This window comes from Lissotriton helveticus, chromosome 5_1 (genome assembly GCF_964261635.1).
Source record: "Lissotriton helveticus chromosome 5_1, aLisHel1.1, whole genome shotgun sequence".
Lineage (NCBI taxonomy): Eukaryota > Metazoa > Chordata > Amphibia > Caudata > Salamandridae > Lissotriton > Lissotriton helveticus.
This window is the reverse complement of record NC_136065.1, coordinates 1,008,380,956-1,008,403,327: the sequence shown is the minus strand read 5'-3', so window position 1 is coordinate 1,008,403,327 and position 22,372 is coordinate 1,008,380,956. Positions and strand designations below refer to the sequence as shown.

General features: G+C 42.2%; 1 protein-coding gene across 1 annotated transcript in view; it reads right to left on the bottom strand.

The window, feature by feature from the left end:
* C5_1H10orf90 (chromosome 5_1 C10orf90 homolog) overlaps nt 1–22,372 on the bottom strand; it is an 822,168-nt gene that overhangs the window by 172,111 nt on the left and 627,685 nt on the right. The window contains exon 4 of the mRNA XM_078641149.1: nt 17,531–17,755. Coding sequence (XP_078497275.1) covers nt 17,531–17,755 — 225 coding nt within the window. The remainder of the gene's footprint in view (nt 1–17,530; nt 17,756–22,372) is intronic.

Sequence of the window (22,372 nt, the reverse complement as noted above, 5' to 3'; positions counted from 1 at the left end):
TCTCCTCATTACCTGCCTATACAAATTGAAATTTATATATTACAAATTCCAAATACAAATATTGGCCAATCATCCAAAGCCAAAGGCTTACTGTTGGTGAGAGCGGCTGCTGAGGCCACGCGCTCCCCAGGCTTCTAGTTTTAATAACTTTTAAATTTTGATATATTGCGCTATGTGCTAATATTTATGTGTATTTGCATTGCTGGGTGAATTGTTGAGTCGATAACAATCCTCCTACCTGCCTCAGATCGCCGCTCCTCGGCGCAACGCGTTCCTTTGTTTTTCTTTGCTCTTTGGCTCCAGGCACCGATCCGCCACGGCTTGTGCCGATTGCAGCGGCGGTGGCCACACGAGCACGAAACCCCTCCTCCGCCCCCTCATCCTCACTTCCGCCCTGCTGGCCGATTGGCAGGTCAGCGGGCTAGTGGTTGGAATAGGCATTTAAAGCACTGCGCAGCCGGCACTCGGTGCTTACTGTTGGTGAGAGCGGCTGCTGAGGCCACGCGCTCCCCAGGCTTCTAATTTTAATAACTTTTAAATTTTGATATATTGCGCTATGTGCTAATATTTATGTGTATTTGCATTGCTGGGTGAATTGTTGAGTCGATAACAATCCTCCTACCTGCCTCAGATCGCCGCTCCTCGGCGCAACGCGTTCCTTTGTTTTTCTTTGCTCTTTGGCTCCAGGCACCGATCCGCCACGGCTTGTGCCGATTGCAGCGGCGGTGGCCACACGAGCACGAAACCCCTCCTCCGCCCCCTCATCCTCACTTCCGCCCTGCTGGCCGATTGGCAGGTCAGCGGGCTAGTGGTTGGAATAGGCATTTAAAGCACTGCGCAGCCGGCACTCGGTGCTTACTGTTGGTGAGAGCGGCTGCTGAGGCCACGCGCTCCCCAGGCTTCTAATTTTAATAACTTTTCAATTTTGATATATTGCGCTATGTGCTAATATTTATGTGTATTTGCATTGCTGGGTGAATTGTTGAGTCGATAACAATCCTCCTACCTGCCTCAGATCGCCGCTCCTCGGCGCAACGCGTTCCTTTGTTTTTCTTTGCTCTTTGGCTCCAGGCACCGATCCGCCACGGCTTGTGCCGATTGCAGCGGCGGTGGCCACACGAGCACGAAACCCCTCCTCCGCCCCCTCATCCTCACTTCCGCCCTGCTGGCCGATTGGCAGGTCAGCGGGCTAGTGGCTTTCTTTTCTGCACTTAATGACGCAATGGCGGAAGCGCAGCGGACGAGCGCAGCGGGAGCGCCGACTTCGCGCCGAAGTCGTGCCAAAGTCCTGCCCATCTGCGCCCGTCCGCGCCAGGCCGGGACCAGGGCCATACCATCATGCCCATGCCTGTACTTACTCTTCGCAGGTACTACATTCTTTAAATGCTGGCTATGTACTTGACCCTGCCATACTTGCATGTATTACAGCACACGGCATTGCTCGCCCTGGTGCTTGCCTGCCTGGGCTCAGGCCTGATCCCTCGCTCACCATACTACCCACCCCCAGCCCATGTGTCCCTGTCCCTATCCCCAGTATTTCCGCTGTCATGCTGAACACTAGATCTGCAGTGCGACATCAAACTGAAATTTTCCACTTGTTGGAAACGGAGAGCCCTGATTTGCTCTTCCTAACGGAAACCTGGTACCGCCAGGACTCTCTCCCTGACGTCCTGGCGGCCCTCCCCCCCTCGTACTCCGCCCTCCGTGCCGACCGATCAAACGGAAAGATGGGTGGTGGGGTTGCTCTAATATCGCGCGAGGGGCTACACTTTCAGACACTGGCTTCCTCTCCCCTGCCAACATCTGACTGTCTAGTAGTACGGTCCACTTCTTTTAAAACTCCTCTTACCTGTGTATTGGTTTATCGCCCTCCCCAACCCTCGCCCGGTTTTATTACTGCACTGCAGGAACTCCTTGGCACTCTGTCCATTAATAACGCTTCAGTGATGGTTCTCGGAGATTTTAATTTTTGGCCCGGTGATCCTGCTGAGGATGCATTATCTAAGGAATTTACTGCCCTACTCCTCAGCCTGAACTTCTCACAACACGTCTACACTCCTACACATAGGCAGGGGCACATACTCGACCAGATATGGTCCCTTAACATCCCCATTTCGGCGCCCTCGGTATTACCATGCGCTTGGTCGGACCATCACCTCCTGTCCTTTTCGCTGGCCCTTAACATCCCAGCCCCTTTACGTAAACCTAAAAACATTTGGACCCGGAACTGGAGTCGAGTTGACATCTCCATCTTGTGCAGCTCACTCCGTGCTTCCCTTCCGACCTTTGAGGGTCTGACCCTACATTCTCATGCTACCACACTAGATGATTGGCTTGTTACAACTTGTGATCATATAGCCCCCCTCAAACGGGTAACCATTAACCGTGTTCACAACGCTAATAAGTGGTTTGGCCCAGCTTTAAAAGCCAAGAAACTCACAGTGCGACAAGCCGAACGCACCTGGCGCCGTGCCTACTGTCCACTAGCCAGGCAGCGCTATGTTTTAGTCCTGTCTGAATACAAACGAGACATTGTAGCCGCAAAAAAAGACTATTACACTGGACGCATCCTGGCGGCAGAGAATCAGCCTCGAGAGATTTTCGCGATGGTCCACGAGCTAGCGGCTTCCGACAGGACTCAGTCAAAAATCCCTCCCTCACAGATTTTATGCAACTCTCTTAACGAGTTTTTTGTAGAAAAAGTGGCCATCATTAAGGCAAATATTCCCCCCCCTTCACCTTCTTTCTGCGAGGGCTCTATTTCCATCAATAGCCAGTCCCTGGCCTATATTCCCCCCCTGACTTTGGACTCACTTCCCCCTCTTCTCAGACGGGTGAAATCTGGTTCCCCTGCTGATGTTTGCCCAGTTCACATATTAAGCCAGATCTTTTTAGACTGTCCCTCCCCTGCCCTTACCCTGCTAAACAAATCATTTGAACAGGGCACTGTTCCGCCTTCCTTCAAGGCCGCCACAATCATCCCGATACTGAAGAAACCCGGGGCGGATCCCGGCGTCCCGGCTAACTACCGACCAATCTCCCTCCTCCCTTTTTTGGGGAAGATTGCCGAGTCCCATCTTACGCAGGTCTTAAGCTCCTTTATCGAGGATAGCAATTATCTCGCCCCCTGCCAAGCGGGCTTCCGCCCCCGTCATTCCACAGAGAAGGTGGTCATTTCAGTTCTGGACCGACTCAGGGAGGGATTGGACTCCAACGTACCCCAGGCCCTCGTTTTATTAGATCTGTCCGCCGCCTTTGACACGGTGGACCACTCCATCCTCTTACGCCGTGTCAGGTTGGCGGGCATCGAGGGCCCCCCTTTGGCCTGGTTGGAGTCCTTTCTGTCTGATCGTTCCCAGGCTGTCCATCTGGCAGAATTTGCTGCCCCTTCTCGTGAAATCACGTGCGGGGTCCCTCAGGGCTCTTCCCTCTCCCCTTTACTTTTTAATTTATACATTTTCCCTCTCATTTTTGCTTTACAGCATATGGAGGTCGCGGTGTACAATTATGCCGACAACCTCCAACTTATTTTTGATTTATCCCCGGCCTCGCCAGGTCAAACCAGCTTCCAGTCCGTGATGTTATTTATCCGTGATTGGATGAACACAAACCATCTCAAATTAAATCCGGACAAAACGGAGCTGGTTTTGACGGGCGGGGTCGCAAATCCATGGTCCCCTCTTTTTTGGCCCCCATCTTTAGGTACCCCCCCTACTCCTTCCCCTTCAGTCAAAACGCTGGGCATTACTCTTAATCACCAACTCACTCTCCACTCACATATTAGTTCAGTTGTTTCTTCTTGTTTTTTTTCCCTACGGACTACTAGGAAAATTTCCCGTTTTTTTTCTGTTTCCGCCCTCAAACTGATTGTCTTGGCCATGGTATTGTCAAAAATTGACTATGGGAACATCGTTTTCAATGGTGCCCCCGCATATGCCCTTCATCGTCTTCAGCTGGTCCAGAACCAGGCGGCCCGCCTGGTTTATGGCCTGGCTAAGTCGCACCATTCCTCCCCCCTTTTAAAAAACCTTCACTGGCTCCCTATTAAGCAACGGGCACTGTTTAAATTAGGATGTCTCACATTTCAAGCCCGAGCGGGCACTGCCCCGGCATTTATCAACTCTGCCGTTACAAACTATTGCCCGCCGAGAGCCCTTCGTTCCTCTTCTCTGGGCTTGCTAGTAGTACCACGCTTTAAGAAGAAAAGAGTTGGTGGTCAGAAATTTTCAGTTCTGGCCCCCACCTTTTGGAACGCCCTTCCCCCTTCAATAAGACTCCTATCGTCCTATATGGAATACCGTAGGGCCTTAAAAACCCTCTTGTTCCAGCAAGCGTTTACTGGTTAGCCGTGTCCCCCTGTTTGCTTGTTTTTACCACTGTAGCTCCCAGCGCCAAGAAACTGTTTTAGTATATGAGCGCTTTATAAATGTTTTTAAATTCAAATTCAAATTCAAAGTAAGCGTTACTAAACTACCTTACCAATCCCAGGCATCAAAAACCAACAGCAAGTGTTGCATCAAAACAACCCTTACCAATCACTTGGTGACCAAATTCTAACTGCCAAGTTCTGAATGACCAAACAGTCGTTTTTAGAATACTCACGCCAAAAAGGTTCTCAGTCAGGAGTGGTAAACGTGGAAGATCAAAATCAGGAAGACCAGAAATATACTGGGCTGCAGAGACAGAGAATCCCCAGAACCTCCGTGAACAGAGGACCTCCTTAGTAGAGTCCTGTCCTGTCCTTCCCAGTAGATTTCTGTATCCTGACAAGATCACTCCCTTAGAGGGCCACTTCTCTGATGAGGTCCTCGTTGGAGCGCCATTTGAAGAACATAGAAACCTTCTTAGGGGTCTCACTGATACTTAGTCCTTTTAAACCAACAAAGAAGAAATTAGCACAGAAGCTGTAATATAAAAGTAACATCTTTAATAACCTCAAATGAGGGAGACTACGTCACACAGAAGCCTTAGCAAATGAATGAGGCAGTCTAAGGAGTACAGAAAACAGAGGCCTTATATATGCTTAGGGTTACATAGTCAGCATAAGACCAAGGGGACATGTAAGCATTCAAAATGCTTAATATGGGCATGCAAGATCTGCTTGCCCAACAAAGTGGGAGGAGAGTTATTTCTCCATACAGCAGCAAAAATAGCCTGACAGTTGTATGAGAGAAGCTGGTGCATTCTACTAGCTAGGCCCTTGTGAGCATGTGCCAGGCTCTGAAGAGGGAATCAGCACATGGCGAGCACATGGCTACCTAAAATGGCTGCCAAAATACAAAATGGCTTTCAACTCATGCTAACAAATCCCTCCAATCTTTAACAAAAGGAGGGCCTAATTGAGTGGGGATAGTAAATACCTCTTGGCCGAACATTATGTGAAATTCCACCAAGATAACAGCAACTTCTGGTTTTATGGCATTGACCATGTGGTACTAAACAAGAGGGGTGGCAAAACAGAACTTAGCCTTAGACAGAATGAGGCAACATGGATTTACAGGTTAATGGCAACGCACATGGCCACAATACTGAAGATGAGATGCACTTTTTTCTAAAGAACTGATTTATCCCGCTTTTAGTTTTGTGTATTTGGATTTCCTTTGAACTGATGGGATCTAGAGAAGACGATGCACATCTTGCTTACATGTTCTTTAAACTCTTGTTTAGTGTTCTTATCTTTCCCTGAGGGTCGTGATAGCCAAGCTGTATTCTGTTGATAGGCTGTTGTTAACTACAATCCCATTGGGCTGAGGATGCCCAGAGATAATTATTTACATCTTTTTATTAGGTCCTCTTAGACTGTGTTTTTTTAATTATTATCCATCTATGAGGACTTGATTAGTTGAGTTTTATTCCATTTTAGGCTGCCTTATGGATCACACGCAATTGCTTTTACTTATGTGTGTTTAAACTCGATTTATAGTATGCTTTGTTACCCTGAAACATAATTGGCTTTAACCATCTCGCCTTTTAATCCTTGATTAGGTCTATTTGTGTTATATATTCCTATATATTCATTCATTTATTCTTGACTCCTTACAATACTTTTCCACTCTAAGATTTCTTATTGCTATATCATTTCCCTTTGTTTCTTTTTTAATAACTTGGCTTTAGATATACCCTCTATCCTGTGGGATGCAATATATTTATTTGTATCTCTCGGATACGATTGAGCAAGGACTTCGTTTTGACATAACCTTCCCTTGGCTCTATTTTTCTTTTACTGATTTGACATTGGAAATACTCCTTCTCTGGTACGTTGCATTCTAATTATTCGCAGCTTTTGGGGTGTTTTATGAGCACTGATTTCGCTTTGACATTTCCCCTCTTAGAAACATGTACACTCTTATTTTGAGCTAATCTTGCACCAGTCTTTCACTTATGATATATTCATCTGCCTTTGACTTAACTCAAATCTTTTTTCATGGCCATGGCTACGCTTCCACAGCCAGGCCCATACAGGATACAAACACCTTTGGGTTTTGCAGACTCACTCTAGACTTTTTCTCGACATGAACGTGGCCACGTTTCTATGGCCATGCCCATGCCGGAAGCTGGTACGCTATTTGAAGGTCAACACTGGAGATCTGTCCCTTCGGCATTATTGACGCTGGCTTGCGGTTCCTCAGGTAAGCGCGGGGAGGTTTTCCCGTTCACATTTCTTTCTTAATGATTTAGAAAGTTTTTGGTAGGTTGCCTGAACCTTGGACTTTGATTGCAGCACAGATGGAATGTACTCCCTATCTTTAACTCACCGGTTTTCTCTTTTATGGATGCCAGAGATGTGGCATGATATTTCATCTCCCTTCTAACTTTAACTTGCTGTGTTTTTGTTTTATGAATGAGTGGCGTGATATTTCATCTCCTTTCTTGATTCCTGGTGCCTTATCTTTAACCACTTTAGCACACTAAGCAGTGCTTCCTGATTTGGTGTTTGTTCTGATTCTTCCGTCCCGAACATGCGAAATGACTATCATGACTTATTAGTTGCACTTTTTAACATATTTCTAAACTAGAAGCAGTGGAGAAGACTACATTAACTTTTGTCTTTTTTCCCGATTTAGGCCCAATCTTGGCCATGGGTTAGTTCCCCCTTTTCACTCCAGAGTTATTGCCTGGAGTCTCCACGACGGAATTTGGTTCTACTAATTGACCTTTCAGTAAAATCTTGTGACTTTGGGGTCTATTACTAATATATATATTTTTGTGCATGCCCTTTGATACTGTGACAACCTTGTCTCTTTGATTTAGATTTATTGCACACCCACAAAGAGCCTCATTTGGATGCCTTTTATTAAGAAGGTGTGTCTGTTACAGTAGGACACAGGTATATTTCATGACTTTTTAATATTTTTGGCTATTACCTCTTCGATTTAATTTTTTAAGTAATCTTGCATGACACTATGACATTCCTTATTATAGCCTGTTTTTAAACTAATGATCCTTTTACCTTTCCTTAAGAGCTTCATGTCTTTTTAATGAAAATGGGACCGTGACTGCTATATAAAATTCTTCACATTAAGGTCAGACATATACTTTTCAAATTTGTTTTTCTCATGCTGCTTCATTGATATTATGATAACTCTGACTTTGATTCACCCAGACTCATTAGACCACTCCCCTTCGGAGGAGCCCTTTTTGGATTCCCTTTTTGGATTCCCTGTGGAGCGTTACCACCCTTTGAATCCTATTATTTTAAGATCAGATGCTCTCTTTTTCGTGAAATTTTGGCTGATCTTGACTGGCTTTTAGAATTACCATCGGTTACTCAGTTCCCTCTGGACATATACTATACGCTTTCACTTACAGCGCATGCAAATTTATGCTTTCTCGCCTTCAAGAGGGGTGGTACCCTGAGAAGGTGAGCCTATTTTTATATTTTTATATATATTAACGCAGATATATATATATATATATATATATATATATATGAAGTTTCTATATACAAATTCTTGTTTAGTTATATTTTTCATGATTTTTCAATTTTTGTGCTTTTATTAGTGCATCAACTAGTATACATATTTCACATTCGGTTTATTTGTGTTTTTCACTTATTGATTAACGCCATGCTTGTGTTTTTGGATTGATTTATATGACATTTGTATCTAGTAATTTTTGGAGGGCCAGGTTGCCCAATATTAATTGCTTGTGACTCCCTTAGGATATTAATCATAAGTGTTAGGCACTTGATTTTGGCAGTCATTTAAGACAATTAGTTTGGGATTTGTGTAATGAGTTGTATGATTGTCCTTCCTAATGCTGAGAACTGTTTGGCCTTTTTCATGTTTTCTTTTTTCCTTTTTCTCCATTATTGTACGAGGAAATGACTTTGTGCCACTTTAGGCTATCAACATTTTCAGAGATGTCCCATTTGTCTCAAGTCTAGGATTTTATGTAATGAGATGTTTTGACTGTTTCTTTTGTTGTTGAGACCTTCTTGGCATTGTTGTGCTCTTTTATTTTTTGTTTTTTGCTTTCTCTTGTCTCTCCATATATAAATGTATGATGAAATGATTTAAATATGTGTGTTATGGTTATTAGTTTCTAAATGTTGTATTTTTGTGGTTGTTATGTATTTTCATATTTTTTGTGGTTGTTATGTATTTCCATATGTATATTTTCCAAGTTTTTGTGTTACCTCAGTGTTCCCCTTTCCCTATGTTCAAATTTCAAATGTATTTTCTTGTCTCACCTTCCCTTTTGTGAATATTTATGTCTTTATTCTATTTGTTGATATACTGTAAATGGGCTAGGTCAACTTCAATCAAATAAACAGCTCAACAGTAGAAGAACAATACATACATAAAAAAATGAAAAATAGTGACACTAATATATAGAAAAATACAAAAATAATTTTATTTGTTATACATGGTAGTACATTTTAAAAAGAGGTAATCTAATGATTATACATCTATAGGCGGAAATTGACTTGAGCAATGTATTGAACTTCAGTCATTTATCAGGCCTTTCAAAAATGATTATTCATAACATATTATTCTTCAGATAAAAATCTAATTCATAGATCAGCAATTTATTTTATTGTAAACAATGTCCATTTAACAACCATTTATCGGGTGGTTTCCAAGTTGTGTCTCAAACACATATTCTATTTGCTTCCAGCCCTGGCAAAGTTCTCTTGGAGAACGAAATGCGTTGGCTGAACTTTTTTATTCTATGAACCTCATATACAATTTGATCAATAAAGGATTTTGAAAAATGTACGGCTAATTTCCGGACATTTCTTTCATTCCTACGCACTCCATACAAATGTATCAACTTGTGGGAAAGTTTGCTTAAATTCTGAAGAGAGGGAGGGCTATTGAACAACATGTGTGCCTTGAATTATGCTAGCTTTAGTGCACTTTGGGGATTGAGGGGAACACATTAACTCTTTTGGGCAAGCACATGGGATCGGACAGGGCTGTATTTTAGCCCCACTTGTGTTTTTATTATATATCAATGGTCCTGCAGCTGCCATGTTGGAAACGGGTTAGAGAAAAACACAATCAGTAGAAAGAAGCCTGTTCTTGTCCTGCTATATACTGATGAAGCAGTTATTATTTCAAGAGCCCCTAATGGTCTAAAGAAGCTACTTGAAACCTTTGAGCTGTTCATGAAGCAACTGTGTTTAAAAATTTACCCACCAAAACATCTGTGATGGCAGGAGGTCCAAGGAATCTAAAGTCTCATTGTTATGCAATCAAAGGCAAACTCATTGTGAGGATTTTTTATTTCCCATGCGTGGTGATGACCATTTTATTCCTATTGTTCATGGGAAGTGGTTTCCTCTCCTCTAATACATTTTGCACAATCTGTAGTTTTGTTTATAAAACTTGGCTACAAACATATAAAAAATATATTGCCCTGCTCTTGTAAAGTTATAAACGGAAATGTATCAGAATTTTGATGTTTGGGGCAGAAATCTGGAGTATAGCAACATAAGCATTTTAGAGGTGGAAGAAAACTTAGAGGCCCATTAGGATGGCGGGCGGATCGCCCCCACCGGGCCGGCGGAAACCACCGCTGGCCCGGCGGGGCCGATCCACCCGCCACCCTACCATGAATGACCCCGCCACTTTTCCGCCGGTCGACTCATCGACCGGGCGGAAAACCTGTATAATATGGTGGCAGTGTTTGCAAGACACCGCCATCCATATTATGATGCGGGCGGTGAGCAGCCTTTCCATGGCGGCGTTACCGCCATGGAAAGGCTTGCGGTCTTTGCTGTTGGGGGCCCATAGCGGGCCGGTAGCGGTCCCCCAGGGTGTTGGGGGGGCGGTTGGGCCAGTGCACAAGGGGGTACCTATGGTACCCCCCTGCCTTTGCATGCACAAGGTGGCAGGCACCGCGGGATGCCAGTCACAATGTGCATGCAAATGCACGACATGCATTTTTAACATTGCGGCGGGTGCTGCTTACAGCACCGTCCTCCTGCCATCGTAATAGGCCCCTTAATATGGTGCCTTATTCTGGCCCTTCCCATGAGCAGCTCCTATTATGCAATTCATGGCTAGTTACGACTAGACTTTGTAGAGGAACAAATCAATATTGCACATTAGCTCTAGTGGATCTCTATTTTCCATAATGAGCATGCCATACTCAATGAAGAAATGACAGAGGACTGTCTCTCCGGTGATAACGAGCATACATCCCTGGCTTCATTACATATTTTATTTATTTATTTATTTATTTTATGTTCTTGTATAGCGCAAGAATCGACCCCTTGCGAGGTATCTCCGCGCTTTGCTCGCAGGATGGAGTAGTTGCTATAGAACAAAGAATGTGGATGAACACTGATGTTTAGAAGTATTTAGTCTTCCTGGAATAATACAGTTTTTAATTTCTTCCTGAAAGAGAAGTGATTGTCGGTTTGTCTGAGGTCAGCTGGGAGGTTGTTCCAGAGCTTGGGCCCTACCAAAGAGAATGCTCTGCCCCCTTGTCTGGTTTTTTTAACAAGGGGGGTTTTGAGTAGCAGTTGATTGCTTGACCGCAAGGCTCTTTCAGGTTTATAGACAGGTAGCTTTTGGGCCAGGTAGTCAGGACCTTTCCCGAACAAGCACTTGTGGACAAGGCAGCAGATCTTGAATTTGGTGCGTTGTCTTATTGGCAGCCAGTGCAGTTCACGCAGCAGGGGTTTGGAGGGAGTTCTGGGGGGGGCATTCAGAACCAGTCTAGCTGCAGTGTTTTGGACTACTTGGAGGCGATTTATGGCACTCTCATTTGCTTGAATAAGGAGTCCGTTACAGTAATCAATTTTACTGATCACCATGGTCTGCACTAGGGTCTTTCTGTAGCTGTCAGAAAGGTAGGGGAAGACTCTTCTTAATAGGCCGATGGTGTGAAAGCAAGACCCAGCAACTGCATTCACGTGTTCCTTCATGGTAAGGCCCCACATAAAGCCCCACATGCAAGAAGGGGTAATGGTCCTGGGACTGCGCTAACCTAAATCGCCTAATATGTGATTCTAACTGTTTACCCTAGTTAGAGGGCAGAACACCTAGGCCCACAAGTGCAAATTTAGATTATATAGGCTAGAGTAAGCAGTAAGTAATGTTTTATATACAGTTTCAATGAAGTATGTTCCTTACATTTATAAAAACAATTAAAGTGACAATTTTACATTGTAATCACAGTGATTGATTTTGAAACAAGTGAGAGATTGGTCCAGTCAATACATGTTTCATCCCCTCCGCAGCATACCAGGCGAAACATTTCTCCATTATGAAACAATTGATTTAAATAATGTTTCCATTCACTTTAATGTATAAAAAGTTTTTTATTTCCATTTTGCTGCCATTTGTTTTTTAATGTTTACTGTATTATTTAGCAAATTTTTATTCTCAGCCTACAACTGCACTCAATGAGGATGACAGGTCTGGGGATGCACCTCTGTATTTCAGATAAGGCTGTCTTTTTTTATTGTTAGGTTGTGGTACTACATTGGGTGAGCCTACAGGAAGGTCGGTGAAAGGCTAGTGTGGTTAGTTATAGTGGTTTGGGTAGTCATGTAAATATTTTTTTTTATTAAGTCTTGTAAGTAGTTGTTTAAAATAGGTTGCTGGTTGAAGTCATTGTGGTGACCCCAATTCAAGCAACAGCCACAATCCCAATCAGGGTGAACCACAAAAAGTCCTAATTTAACCTGTGATTAACCCTCTGGTATCCTGGCACAAAAGTAGTCAGGTGTAGCTTGGAGGCAATGTGTAAAGTATTTATGCAGCACACTAACACTAATAAAGTAAAAATACAACACAAGAAAAATCCCACATCAATTTAGAAAAAAGTGTGAAAAATGTTAATAAATTTTACAACAAAACAGCGAACAACGATGGTTATGAATTTTAAAGTTTAAGGAAAAATCTAGCGCCTAAAAGATCAAAGCTTCAACTGCGGACAGCTAGTTCAGCGTAAATGTTCAAAGTCGAACAATAAGGCCAATCGCGATGGAGCATGAGTCGGATACCGATTGGGCCTGGTTGGTGATTGATTGGCCTGGTTGTTGTTTACCTTTAGACTTAGAAGAAATGTTATAAAAAATTATCTCATAAGGAAGGAAGATCGATGTCGGGGACCTACTGGATGAAGTCGAGGGGAAGATGTCTATGTTCAGACTTAGTAACTTTTTTTTATTTGAATATCTCAAGTGGGATGAGGCAGGAGGCTGGATCTGACAGGAGGTTAATGAGGGCAGATACCCCTTTGGTGATGGACTGCTAAACAAGATTTGCTGCTGAGAAGAACCTAGCTGGAGCTTTTGCAAATTCAGCCTGACAGGCGATGCACTTTGGCAGATAGGCAAACAGTTTGGTCCTGATCTTCCCTCGGTTCTCAAATCAGTTTTTTTCAAAACTTTGCAATGTCCCAAGAGTTAGAGTTTGGCTATCTTGGCACATTTGGCCCTTCCACTAAGGATCTAGGACTGAAGGGCACCACTTATGGTGGGGTGGGGGGGGGGGTAAGACTCACTCAGGCTGGGTCCAGGTGCGGTTCAAGATGGAGGGAGCTTTTTTGTCCCAGAGGCTCTGAACAGGAGGTCAGGAAACTAGCCCGTCGAGGCACTCTGGAAGACCTGGGTGCACGTGATGAAAAAGGGCTTAAGCTGCAGAGCAAGGTAGGGTCAAGGCAGTAAAGCAGGCATTCTGGGTGCACAAATCAGTCTTGTGGAGTACACAGCAGGCTACAGCAGCAGGCAGTCATCTGAGACTCCTTCCACAGATCCAGAAGGAAAACTGAAGAGTGGGTCTGAAGATCCTCTTTTTATACACAGTCCTTTCTTTGAAGTAGGAAACGTTTCTAGAGAATTCCCTATGAAGTGCTTTAAGTTCTTTTACTCCCCTGCCCTAGCCCCAAGCTGGCCACATAAACAAGTCCTTTGTATGCAAGTGGGGCTGTGCCCAGCTTCACCTGCATCCAGCCAGTTGATGGCCCATCCATGCATAGCTAATCCCTCTACTGTGGGGCTTTCTGTGAGCAAGAAACAAAGTCCAACTGCCAATTACCCAGGATAGTCTGCATGCACCAAAGCAGGAAAATGCCAACTCTCTAATAGTGGCATTTCCAAATTTAAACTCAAGATCCTAATTTACCAATAAAGAGAATTTGTAATTACAATTTCTCAGACAGCAAACATGAAATGCTTAACTGTTCCCAATCAAAGTTAGCTCTTATTGAATGTAACAAGGGAACCTAATCTCACCCCATGGGAGAGGTAGGCCTCACAGTAGTGAAAAAGGAATTTAAGTATTTTTCACTACCAGGACATGTAATACTTAAAAATGCATGTCCAGGCTTTTAATTAGAATGCACCCGGGCCTATGGGCAACTTGCACCTACCCTAAGGGTGACTTAAATGGAATAAGAGGGGAATTTAAGGCTTGGCTAGGGCGCTATATTGGCAAGTGGAATTGGCAGTTTAAAACTGCAATCAGGCTGCAATGGCAAGCATGGGGCATGCTTTAAGGGGCTACTTAAGTGGGTGTGTGAATTAAATGCTACAGCAGGCTCATTATTAGCATTTCATTTTGAGTCCCGGGGTACATGCTCTTCCACTCTACAAGGGATGTTGAAGTAAATTAAATATGCCATTCAGGTGCAAGCCAATTGTATCATGTTTAAAGGAGAGAGCACAAGCACTTTAGCACTGTTCAGAAGTGGTAAAGCACTCATTTTCCTAAGACTAACAAAAACAAATTTAGCAAAAATAGGAGGGGTGAAGGCAAAATGTGTGGGGAAGACCACCATAAGGCTGACAGGTCTAAAATCCAGTGTATAGTGTAGTTTTTTTTAGGTATAGTTTTGTATTTAGATTATATTGGTTATGTAGGATGTACATGCAGCTGTATTTCTAAATTTCAGTTTTTTTTGTTTTGTGATTAGAATATTTATTTTTTGTTTTGTGAATATTTTTCTTAGATTTCTGAGCTCAAAGGTATTTGTAGGATAATCTCTTGACTGGCACTGGAGGAACACACATCTTGTGTAACGGCACTCATAGAACCCAGGCTTGATTAGGTGATGCGTCTACTTGGGCCTCTCCAAGCATATAACACAGTGGATGCAACACATCCACAGTGTATGCAGCTAGGAAGGCATTCCTTTTACTTTTGTTGCAACACTTGCTCCCTGGCATAAAGAGAGTTCTGTTTAGGTCGTGGCACTGGTAGTGGAGGAAAAGTGGTGGGGCAGCACAGGGATAAATACATTGAAATGAAAACGTACCTGCTGTCTTGCCACCTGCTGCCTTGGTGCTCTTCTTCCGATCACAGTCTCCCAGACTCCCCTCCCCAATCCAGATGCTGCCCTCATGCTGGTAATACCATTACCCAGCACAAGAGCAGCACTGGGATTAGGCGGAGCGGGCTGGTTTTACGCTCCCAGAAGGATTGGGTGTCTCTGCCTGCTGTTCTCCAGCAATAGCCTGAGACATCTAAGTGCTACTGCTGGAGACATCTAAGTGTGCATGATGGTTTGGCCCTCCTAAGACAGCCGGACAAACTGCCATGTGACCTTGCAGTGTCCACGATTGCAAGTGCCCTTCATTCTTGCCTCGGCCCGCCCCCAAGACTCGACTTAGATCTGACCATGAAAAATAAAATTATAATATAACTGCTTTATTATCAGTTTATTTTACATGCTTGTATGCTGCTGAGGCAGTAGGGCGATGCTCATCCGCCATAACAGAGGAGCTGCCACTCACTATGGGTCAGGTCTGGAGGTTTTCTTGCTTTTTTACCCATAAATGTAACCTTTATTTTCCGTAAAATGTTCTTTGGCTTCACTATAATTCTCCTTTTCATCCCTAATTTTCACATACAAGTGATCAGTGGTGCAGGTTTTTTGATTTTGTTCCATTCTGCTTTGAACAGATGTCCTTTGTACTTGCATACCTTTACAACATATTAACAATTTTGTAAGAAGTCTAAACCTGTTTTTTCACAAAGCTGGTCGTTTAATTCTTTTTCATGTGTAGGCTGTATATTTATACATTTTTTGTTACAGGAATACCTTTCTGCTGTCACAGCAATATAGACGATAGTACATAACAAAGTCCCAACTTTAGAGCTAGGATGTCCAATTGCAAGATAGAAGTTGCATACCAATAGATCTTTGAGGCAAGATATTGGAGAAAATTAAGTTATGAATAAGGGAAGTAGTACTATTTTATGTTCGTTTGAATATCTCTGTGACTCGGGCCAAAATGTCCAACTTCCTGTTACTAAAGTGCAAAGAGGGCACAGTACTTTCTGTTTGAACGACCTAAATAATATTATTCCCTGAATGCACCCATTTTATTCCCATTTTAGATAATTTGAGGCCAATTCACAAACACATAAGATGATGTAACAATTTACTAGAGGACAATCCTTTTATGCACTCTTAAATGCCTTTGTGAATCGGCCACAATGTGGTCATTTCCTGAGGAGGTAATAAAATGCCATTAGCTTTGTCTCATCTGGGGTTCACATGGCTCATCTTTCACCATATGGTAATAACTTTAAAGTATTGCACAGGTCATACAGGTTCTGTGCTTCAACCCTAGCCCTCCCTCCCCCGCAAGATCCCTCATTCAGTTTCTGGAAATGATTTCACCATTTGATGAAAAAAATATGATTGTCCCTTCCCGCACTTCTCACATTCTTCTCACTTCAGATTCAGGCAGTGCTTCTGACACCGGCAGAAACATTCTTGTATGGTCACACTCCGAGCAGCACTATGTCAGAGACGCTTCCTGGTTCATATTGTTGCTCCCACAATATCACCTTACTCTCTGCCCTCCGCCCCTGCACTGAGGTCCAGCCCAACCCTAGAGGCTCCTACTATATTCTGAGCGTTACTTTTTGGATTCTGGTACCAATAACTTGGTGCTCCCCTGCTGTTAGGGGCATGATGGTCATGGTTCGATGTATGACATTACAACGCATGCTTTTACCACGCATGCCTTTACAACGCGGTATTTACAATGAATACCTTTACAATGCATAGTGCTTTGGGGCGCTGGATAGTGAATAGTTTAATTTACTATTCCAACTCCAGTCCCCGTGGATAGTAGGGAAGGTGTTGGATAGTAAATTAAATCTATTCCCTATCCTAGAGGTCCCCCCAGCGCAATGCGTTGTAATGGTTTGCGTTGTGAAAGTTGCATCGTAAAGGCACTGCGTGGTAAAAGTTGCGTTGTAAAGGATGTTTCCTGTCATGGTTTAATAAAGCCCATTTATAGACTCCCATTTGGACCACACAGATCACTTTTAAATTACTTCACCACTTACTACAGTGAGATCTAATCACATCCGTCAGTCATCAGAAAATAACAAGTGTCCCGAATGGCAGGATGCCTATGGGCACAGAAGCAGAACCAGTGAATACTGGACCTGGCTTCTAAATGTGAAGTCAGATAAGGATCATTCTATCATTGTATGTGATCCCAGATCATGATGCCTTGGTGTCCTGAAGAGGAATGACTCCTTGTCTCTTGAGAGAGCAGTAACTTAAAGTGTGGTCTAACTAAGGAGTGAATATATCAACCTCAGTGCATCTGGCACGTATGATAAATTCATTTGGCTGAGGCAGAACCGCAAACATTGTTAAATATGCACACTCTGAAAATGAGGGAAATCACAACATATATAAAGCATCTCACCCATTTCACATAGGTAAACTAAATCTGGACAGCTGCATAAGAGTTTTTTTTCTTTTACTTTCAATGTACATTGCTTAAACTCAACACTGCAGTATCACAATACAAACCACAGACTTCAAAAGCATTTCTGGATAGTATAATAGTGGGAAGGATCAAGGAAGCGCCTACAGAGATTTCGTAATACACGTGATTTTAAAGAAGACCAACTTATTAGTATGCAACTACACTGGTATGGTAAACTGAGATGCAGAAACTGAAGTAGCTGTGTGTCTCACAGCTATTATAAGAGAAAACATCCTGCAAAGTTTAGAGTTTGAATTTCAGGGGAGCAGACCAATATTGCATTCCTAGTTATGTTAGGCTCTCATTTGATTATCAAGCAGTAATGGTTACCTGATGTGGTGAGGATGCCTACTTGTGCATGATTTTCAGCAAGGGCGTCGCATTCTTCTGTTTCTTCTTTTAGTGGAGGAAAATAAGACTCCAAAGACTGATGAAGGACTGTTGAGGAACGGTTCCTGCAAGGAAAGCTTTCTTCCACTGAGGCACCAGATGCTACCAAAGTCAATGGATTATATGTGTCCTGCTTTTTTGATGAACCAAAGAGAGACCACAGTCCTGTCGAAAAGAAAAGTGCATTTTTGAAGCAAGAAGGCACATTTTAAAAAAAAATTACACCTAAAATATTATTTGGAAATATTTTTTTCACGATTCTGCTCATCAGATAATTGCAACATTTTTTATTTGAAAAAAATGCTATAAATCATAGTGGTTATGGAGGCTTTATAGTTTCAATTGTAAGCAAATACCTTAGAGAGGTTAGTTTCACAATTTAGAGGAAAATTTGCCAGGACGTGGTTAGCAAAGGAGAACATAGTAACAAGGATTGGTCATAGAGCCTAATTAGTTTCACCTACCAAGCACCCTTCCAAGACAGCAGATTTAAACTGAAGCAGAGAGGACGGGGGCTGAAGGAGATGGGGAGTAGAGGAAGCAGGTAGGGTGAACACCCGAAATATCGATTCCAAAATATAGACTGTCCAAAATATCGAAATAAAAATAAAGACTGCCCGGAATATCGAATTACCAAAATATAGTAAGTCAGAATATCGAATTTGGGGTATGAAATATCGAATTCCATAATATCGAATTTAAAATATCGATTTCCATAATATCCATTTTTTTTAGTGTTATGTATGGTAGTATATGTATTAAAATTAAATATTAATTTTATTATGTCTGTTTAATTTAAAGTAATGAATGTTATGTTATTCAATTTTTGTGTAATTTAATTCCGTTATGGGTTGTGGGTTTATAGGGGAATAGGGTGGGAAGTAATTTAATTATAGTAAATTAAATATAATTTTTATTTATATGTATTGATAATTAATTGATATTTCAATATTATCTGGTAATGACTTTTATTTAATTGGTCATTATTTTTAAATTTGTAATTAATTTTCATCAATTTGTAATCATTTTTTTAATTGATAATTCATTTTTATTATTTGGTAAATAATTTTTATTACTTGATTAACTGATATTTATGTTAATTATATTATTTATTTAGAGCGGGTTGTGGGTTTATACGGGAATAGGGTGGGAAGTAATGTACTTGCAATAAAGGTATTATTTATTTTTATTTATATGTATTGATAATTAATTGCTTGATAAATAATTATTATTGGTAATTACATTTATGAATTCGTAAATATTGTTTATGAATTGGTAATTAATTTTTATTAATTGATCATAATGTTAATCGTATTATTTATTATTTGGAGCGGGTTGTGGGTTTATAGGGGAATAGGGTGGGAAGTAATTTAATTGTAATAAAGTAAATACTTATTTTTATTTATATATATTGATAGTTAATTGATAATTAATTATTCATTGGCAACTATCTTTTATTAATTTATAATTAATTTTTTGAATGGTAATTAGTTTTTATTAATTGGTAATTACTTGAATTAATTTTTTATTGGTATTGATAATCAATTTAATTTAATTTTAATATTAAATCATTACTTTCCCTACTGTTGCACTCTCTGGAGTGTGAATAGTAATTTTTACCCCTACGCTATCCAACGCTTTCCCTACTGTTGCACTCTCTGGAGTGTGAATAGTAATTTTTACCCCAACGCTATCCAACGCTTTCCTACTGTTGTACTCACTGGAGTGGGAATAGTAATTTTTACGCCTACGCTATCCAACGCTTTCCCTACTGTTGCACTCACTGGAGTGGGAATAGTAATTTTTACCCTGCCTCTATCCAATGCTTTCCCTACTGTTGCACTCTCTGGAGTTGGAATAGTAATTTTTACACCTATGCTATCCAACGCTTTCCCTAGTGTTGCACTCTTTGTAGTGGGAATAGTAATTTTTACCCTCCCGCTATCCAACGCTTTCCCTACTGTTGCACTCTCTGGAGTGGGAATAGTACATTTTAGCCATACACTATCCAACGCTTTCCCTACTGTTGCACTCACTGGAGTGGGAATAGTCATTTTTAGCCTCCCGCTATCCAACGCTTTCCCTACTATTGCACTCTCTGGAGTGGGAATAGTCATTTGTACACCCACTATCCAACGCTTTCCCCACTGTTGCACTCTTTGGAGTGGGAATTGTAATTTTTACCCCTACGCTATCCAACGCTTTCCCTACTGTTGCACTCACTGGAGTGGGAATAGTAATTTTTACCCTCCCTCTATCTAATGCTTTCCCTACTGTTGCAATCTCTGGAGTTGGAATAGTAATTTTTACCCCTACACTATCCAACGCTTTCCCTACTGTTGCACTCTTTGGAGTAGGAATAGTAATTTTTACCCTCCCGCTATCCAAAGCTTTCCCTACTGTTGCACTCTCTGGAGTGGGAATAGTACATTTTAGCCCTTCGCTATCCAACGCTTTCCCTACTGTTGCACTCACTGGAGTGGAAATAGTAATTTTCAGCCTCCCGCTATCCAACGCTTTCCCTACTGTTTCACTCTCTGGAGTGAGAATAATAATTTTTACCCCCCGCTATCCAACGCTTTCCCTATTGTTGCACTCTTTGGAGTGGGAATAGTAATTTTTACCCCTACGCTATCCAACGCTTTCCCTACTGTTGCACTCACTGGAGTGGGAATAGTAATTATTACCCCTACACTATCCAACGCTTTCCCTACTGTTACACTCACTGGTGTGGCAGTAACTTTTTCTCTCTCACTATCCAACAAGTTCTCTACTTTGTTTTACATTACATTTATTCTTTTTACATATTAAGATTTTTTTACATTATTTTAAGTATGTTTTGCTAAATTGATTTTAATATTTAATTAATTTTATATTATTTTTAAAACTTTTAAAAAAATTCGATATTTTAGTTAACTATATTTTTAACATTCTATATTTTGGATTCAATATTTTGGTACTTACCTGTTTGTAGATAGGGATTCGATATTCTGTACTTCGATATTTTGGAGTCGATATTTTGGGCATTCTATATTATGTCCCTCAATTTTATGTCACTGAACCACAGGGAGAACACATTCCCTCCCTCCCATGCACTGCACATCAACATCTAACATAAGCAGTGGAAGGACACATCATCTACCCATTGGGAGGCAAGATGGCGTCCATGGCGTGGGCTGTGTGAACAGCTCAGTCCTCGCTCCCAGTGGCGGATGGTATACAGCATTTTTGACCCTGGGCAGACACGGAAAATATTTGTAAAAAGCAGAGTGTGGAGAATTAGTGTGGGTACGAAGTGAGTACTCGGCGAGAAGTGGAGTAATTAAAAAACGCCTCAAGTAGCAGCAGGCTGTAAGAAGCAGAAGCGCTTACCTGATTACCCGTTTATCCTGCTATTCCGCGTTTGCTGTGCTACCTCATACACACCGGTCGACGGCATCCAGATACCGGTGGGACTCCTTCTTTGTCGGCAGAGGTTATCGGCATGGCGCCTACCATTTTTTGGGGCTTCCAGCTTGGTGTGGTGCGCGGGCGTGGAGGTCCCCGAAAGGCAAAGAAAGCTATGCTGCCGCAAGTTGTGACCAGCAGCGAAAAAGGTAAAGAGCAGCCCGCTACCGAGGACGCTTTCGCAGATGAGCTGTCAGTGGGTGAGTCCCGTAAACAACAGCAGCAGGGAGCTATACCAAAAGTTAAAAAGGGGGGTGACCCTGTGGACAAGCCGGTTATGCGAGCTGCGAAAAAAGGGGCAAATACAATACGCTGTTTGAACGGCAAATTGTGAAGGGGGCAGCACAGTTGTCTGTGGAGGGCTCTGCAGAGGGGGTCACAAGTGAAATACCTGATGGAATACCTAATGTTGAAAATACCCTTCCCAGAATACATGGAGAAGTGGGGGAAGAATATGCAGCTGAAGGTGGCGCTAATCCAGGTCATTCTTCACCTTTGCAGAGATCAATAGTGGCGGAGTCTTTAAGACTTGAGAAAGGCATTATGGATGATGTAGTTCCTAGCTCTAAGCAAGCAGTATCCGGCAGTCTGGACAATCTTGTGTCTGAAATAGATTATTTGGCACTAAGTGGTGGTAACTCTGAACAAGATCTTAGGGGATCACAGGAAGCGATTGATAATTTTTATTCACTTTCTGACCCCTCCTCGGACGAGAGTACAAATATTAGTAAGGATTGGCAGGACTATAGGGAGGGGAGTAGCTCGGAGATTGAAATAACATCAAATACTGCTTCCCCAAATGCGAGTGATGTCACAGTAAAAAGAGTAAGGAAGAGGGGGAGCCAACGCAAAAAATCCCATATTGAGCAGACAAATTCAGGGAATAATGAAAGCCCCCCAGAAGTTGTATTACCCGAAATATCACAATCTCAACAGGAGGAGACATTGAATCCACCTCAGGAGATTACCCTTGCTACAATTTATGAAACGATGATGAAACATAGAGCGGAGATAAAAGCTGAAAATACTAGGACTCAAGCGACATGTAGTAAAGTGAAAAATGCAGTGCGCCGGGTGATCAAAATTTGTTCAGACACCACGGTTAGAGTCACGGAAGCCAAAGCCAGAATTGCGGTTATTAGAGGATGAGGCAGTAGTCCGGAAAACTGAACTTGAGGCCATTAAAGCTCACCGGGACGATATTAGTAACAAGTTGTCTGAGCTTGAGAATAAAGCATGCCGGAACAATCTGCGTTTTTTAGGCATTCCGGAGAAAAAAGAAGGGACTGACGTGCGGAAATTTATTGCGGACCTTTTGACAGAGGCTTTTCCTGA